This window comes from Egretta garzetta, unplaced genomic scaffold, assembly GCF_000687185.1.
Source record: "Egretta garzetta isolate BGI_Z169 unplaced genomic scaffold, ASM68718v1 scaffold238, whole genome shotgun sequence".
NCBI lineage: Eukaryota > Metazoa > Chordata > Aves > Pelecaniformes > Ardeidae > Egretta > Egretta garzetta.
Window position 1 is genome coordinate 627,650 of NW_009260402.1, and position 4,383 is coordinate 632,032.

The 4,383-nt window shown below is 53.1% G+C and overlaps 1 protein-coding gene across 1 annotated transcript in view; it reads left to right on the top strand.

The window, feature by feature from the left end:
- The window catches only part of RASSF2 (Ras association domain family member 2), a 10,018-nt gene extending 5,635 nt beyond the window's left edge, over window positions 1–4,383 (top strand). The window contains exons 5-11 of the mRNA XM_035898907.1: window positions 499–704; window positions 2,122–2,216; window positions 2,311–2,412; window positions 2,584–2,635; window positions 2,723–2,844; window positions 3,542–3,639; window positions 3,850–4,383. Of these exons, the coding sequence (XP_035754800.1) occupies window positions 499–704; window positions 2,122–2,216; window positions 2,311–2,412; window positions 2,584–2,635; window positions 2,723–2,844; window positions 3,542–3,639; window positions 3,850–3,919 (745 nt within the window). The 3' untranslated portion in view covers window positions 3,920–4,383. The remainder of the gene's footprint in view (window positions 1–498; window positions 705–2,121; window positions 2,217–2,310; window positions 2,413–2,583; window positions 2,636–2,722; window positions 2,845–3,541; window positions 3,640–3,849) is intronic.

The following is a 4,383-nucleotide window of genomic DNA, read 5'->3' on the forward strand; positions in this document are numbered from 1 at the left end:
CTCATTTACAGCCCCCCCCATTTGCAAAGACCCCTTTGCCTGCAGGAAGATCCTTCCAAACCCAGCCTGGTTTTTAACTTTAATACAAGTTTAATGATGGATGTTGCTCTGGGCCTAAGTAATTCCCCTGGGACAGATGGGAAAAAAGAGGAAAAAAGGGGTGGGGTGAGCTTTGCCGGGGCAGGTTGAGCGCTGGAGCTTGCAAAACGGCTGGTTTGGGCTTCAGCACCCCCTCCTGGGAAGAGGGCAGCTGGGATAAGGCCCTCCAAAGGGTTTTTTGGGAGCGGGACAGGATGAGATTCACGATTTATATTGTAACTAGCCTGTGCTGCGACCCTACAGGGGTGGTTGTCTGCCAAATCCGCAGGGAGGACGGGCTGCTTCCCATCCTGGAAATAGCAACGCTGGGGCTTGGAGTGGGAATTATCCTGGTTATCATTCCCACTGCAGCTGCGCGCTAACAGGGCACCCATCGTATTTTTGATCTTTGATTGCCAGGTCCGTGCTGAAGCCCAGCACCTTGCCAGACATCCAGGTTACAGATGCGGAGGCCGTGCCGAACGCGGAGGCTCCCGGGAGCGGCGCAGGTGAGCTGGGCTCTGATCCGGTTGGATTTGGCGGCGCGGTTGGGAGCAGCCGCCTTACGCTCCAGTTTGAGTTCAGAAAATACAAAACAGGAGGGTTTTTTCCTCTAGAAATCAGGGGCCCCATCTTGCTCCGGGTCACTTAAAGCCATTTCCGATGCACCTAATAATGAATTTATTTAATTGCAGCAAGCAAATATTTGCCCCAGTGGCCCCAAACCCTTCCTAAGGGCTTTTGCTCCAGGAACAGGCGACGGGGGGACGTGGTGAGGAGGAGCTTGGAAAGAAATAGGGGGATGGAGCACAGCGCCTCGTGGGATCGTAGGGAAAAGGATGTCGGTGCTTCCCCTTCCCAGCGGCTCTGCTTTTAGGGAAGAAGAATGGGCGCTGTTGGGAAGTGCCGTTACCATGGGGAAGTCAACATTTCTGTAGTTTTCTTCCCCCTCCCTGGTTTTTCCTCTGTAGCGAGGGGGAAGAGCTCGCCCGCCCGGCTCTCCGTTAACCCCTTGTTTTTGAGGCAGCGATGAAGGGGACACGAGCTGGCTCACCGGCAATTCCTATTGGAAAAACTTGCTTTATGTATTTTTTTCTCATTAGATTGGGGCATTTTGCAGATGTTCCTGGCTTTTTTTTGTGTGTGTATTGGGGGGGCGGTTTATGGAAATACACCCTGGAGGCAGAGAGGAACCAGCTAATCCTTTCACCTTTGGGACGCTCATCCACTCCCCGGCTTGGGGAGGAGCTGAGCACTTGCAAAACTCATCGATCCATGAAACCCTTTGCCCCATCCTTGAGCCTCCAGCTTTTTCCTTTTCTCTTTTAGATCTCCCCATGCATGACTCTTCCCCAGCGCCCCCCCCCCTTAATTAAAGCTTGCCTGGGCGATAGCCGCAACGCGTCGCACCACAGGAATAACCCGGCAGCTATGTCAGCCAGCCATATGATCTTAATCCTCTGCCAGCACATAAGAAAGAAATCTTTTATTATATTTTTCTCCCAAAGCCTGTAAAAATCAGTGCACAACGTGCGTGCACAGCTCCTCGTGAGTGCTTAGTCACCGGGGCCCATGGCGTGCATCTGGAGCGGCGCGCACCGGAGGTTTTCCTTGCTGCTGCCATGCTTTGAATTAAAACACCCAAGCCTGAGCCCGAGAGGTTCATTAAAAATGGATGAAGAGCTAGTTTATAATAACCTGGACCCAGGCCAGTTTTCACGCCGAGATCTGAAGCGCTGGCCTCGTTTGCCTGTTCTCATTAAAGGAAAGGAGGAAAAAAAAAAAGAAGTTAAATTATGAACAAGCAACTAAAGATGCTCGAGTCCCCGGGAGAAGAGGCTTTATCCAGGTAGCAGCCTGGATTTACGCAGCTAATTCTGAATTAATAGCCTTCTTCAGGAGCTGGGAGAGAATAAACCAGTAGCTGCTGTGGTTTAAACTGGTGGGTTAAATTTGTCCCGGGAAGTTTGTTGGGCCAAGTTTCTGTGATGGGAACTTTTGCATCCATGGGCGGGGGGGCTCCCAGGAGTTTTTTTGCAGCAGGGAGATGCTGGGGTAGGACTCTGGGGGTTCTCACTTGCCCCCGGTCCATCCGCCGTCACCGCTTCTCCATCAACGGGCACTTCTACAACCATAAGGTGAGCCCCGAACCTCACCAGCTCCCCAAAACCTCTCCCGATGGGCCAGTGGGGAAATCCAGGGCGGGGTTTGAATGGACTTTACACCCCGTAGACGTCCGTGTTCACGCCGGCGTACGGCTCCGTCACCAACGTCCGGATAAACAGCACGATGACGACCCCCCAGGTCCTCAAACTGTTGCTCAATAAATTCAAGGTACGTTAGATATCCCTGCCCTGCGCTCCTGCATTGCTCTGCCCAGGGAATTTATATCCCATGGCTATAAAACTCAACAGCGGAGTGAAATAACGGGATATTTTTTTTAATTGCTGGGAAAGCCTAGGACAGAACCATGGACTTTTAATAGTGATTTATGTATCCGTTCAGATTGAGAACTCGGCAGAAGAGTTTGCGCTGTACATCGTCCACACCAGCGGAGGTAGGTCTGCAACCCGCCCCCCCCCCTTCCCCGGCACAGCCGGTGATCGTCTGCTGGGCCAAACGCCGGTGCTTTTGGCGTTTGCAGAGAAGCAGAAGCTGCGAGCCAGCGATTACCCCCTGATCGCCCGCATCCTGCAGGGCCCCTGCGAGCAGGTCTCCAAGGTCTTCCTCATGGAGAAGGACCAGGTGGAAGAAGTCACCTACGACGTGAGTTTGCTGGATGGCCTTGGGATGGAGGAAAACCAGGGGGGGGACATCTCAGCACTGGGAATGCAGGAATTGCTTTGCTTCGCTCCCGCGCCTCCCCGTGAAAACTCCCCATTTAGTGGGAAAAAAAGATTTTCTTTGCTTAAAGAGCATCTTTAAGCTGCAACCGAGAGCAAAGGCCCCCGGCCCTGTTTTGCCCTCCCAAAGCTGATCGCAGAAGAGCAATTGCTTCACATCCTTTGGCGCAACTGATTTTTTTTTTTCCGGCCGGGAAAAGCGCAGCGGGTGGGGAACGGCTCGTTTGTGCCATCTGCCGGCTCCCTCCTACCCCGGCACTGCTCCACTCTTAAATCAGAGCATGGATGAGATGTTTTTTGGGTATCTTTGGGCCTAAAGAGCACTCAGTGACACGTTGGGGATGCGCAGGGCTCGCCGTATGAAGGCGCCAAGTCTTGCAGCCAGTGGGTAAAACAAAATAAACCTTAGGTGGAGTTTTTTTTCTCGTTTGCACAAGCTGATGTCCATGCCGTGCAGAGGAAATGTGGTTTCTTTTAGGGTTTGTTCCAGAAGTTGGGGGGGGATCCTTGATTTTCCCAGTTCAATCTAGGGAGAGGATGCTGCGAGGTCGCCTTCAGCCTCGCAGGGTTGGTGCATTGCCCTCTTCATCGCCCGCCTTGGCGTTTCTCTCCCCCCCCAGGTTGCTCAGTACATCAAATTTGAGATGCCCGTCCTCAGGAGCTTCATCCAGAAGCTGGAGGAAGAGGAGGATCGCGAAGTGAAGAAGCTAATGCACAAGTACGGCGGGCTCGGTGCCATCAAGGGGAGATGCTGAGAGTTAAGGATGTTGTCGGGGGGTTATTTCGGGCTGAAAATTCATTTGCACAGCCTTGTGTCCCTCATGTATGCATGAGTTTTGCATTATTCCTGGGTTTTCTTGGCGATTTGGGTTAAAAGCCCAGCTTGATGCTGCAAAAATCCTTCTTTCCTTGTCATCCGCCTCTCCAGGTACTCCATCCTCCGGCTGATGATCGAGCAAAGGCTGGAGGAGATTTCCGAAGGTCCGACAGCGATGTGAAACTCTTCGCCGGCGTCCTGGCTCTGGGTTGCTCTCGCATGAAGAGCCATTTGCCTGCAGGATATACCGTACCGAATCTCAAATCCCCGTCGCTCCCGGAGCGCTCCTGGTGTCTGCCCGGATCCCTCCGGCTCTGAGCCAACCCATCCTCCCGTGCCTTCATCTGCGCAGCACCCTCGGGGGGTTCCTCCTCTGCAAATGGGTTTTTTTCCCAGCAAGGCTCTGGCTGGTGGTAGCTTCAGCCAAAACCTCAAATCCCTGGAAATAACGGGAAAAAAAAAAGAGGAAATCCATGAGCAGGGCGAAGCCGCCAAGGACAAGGGCCAAGCAAGGGCCGCAAGCGTTCGACAGCAAGAACTGGGGCTGAGTTTGAAGATGCTCGCTGCAGCGGTGCCCACGCGTGGCTCCCAGCAAAGGACCCACTGCTCAGTGGCAAAGGAGCACAAATAATTCCTCTTTTTTTT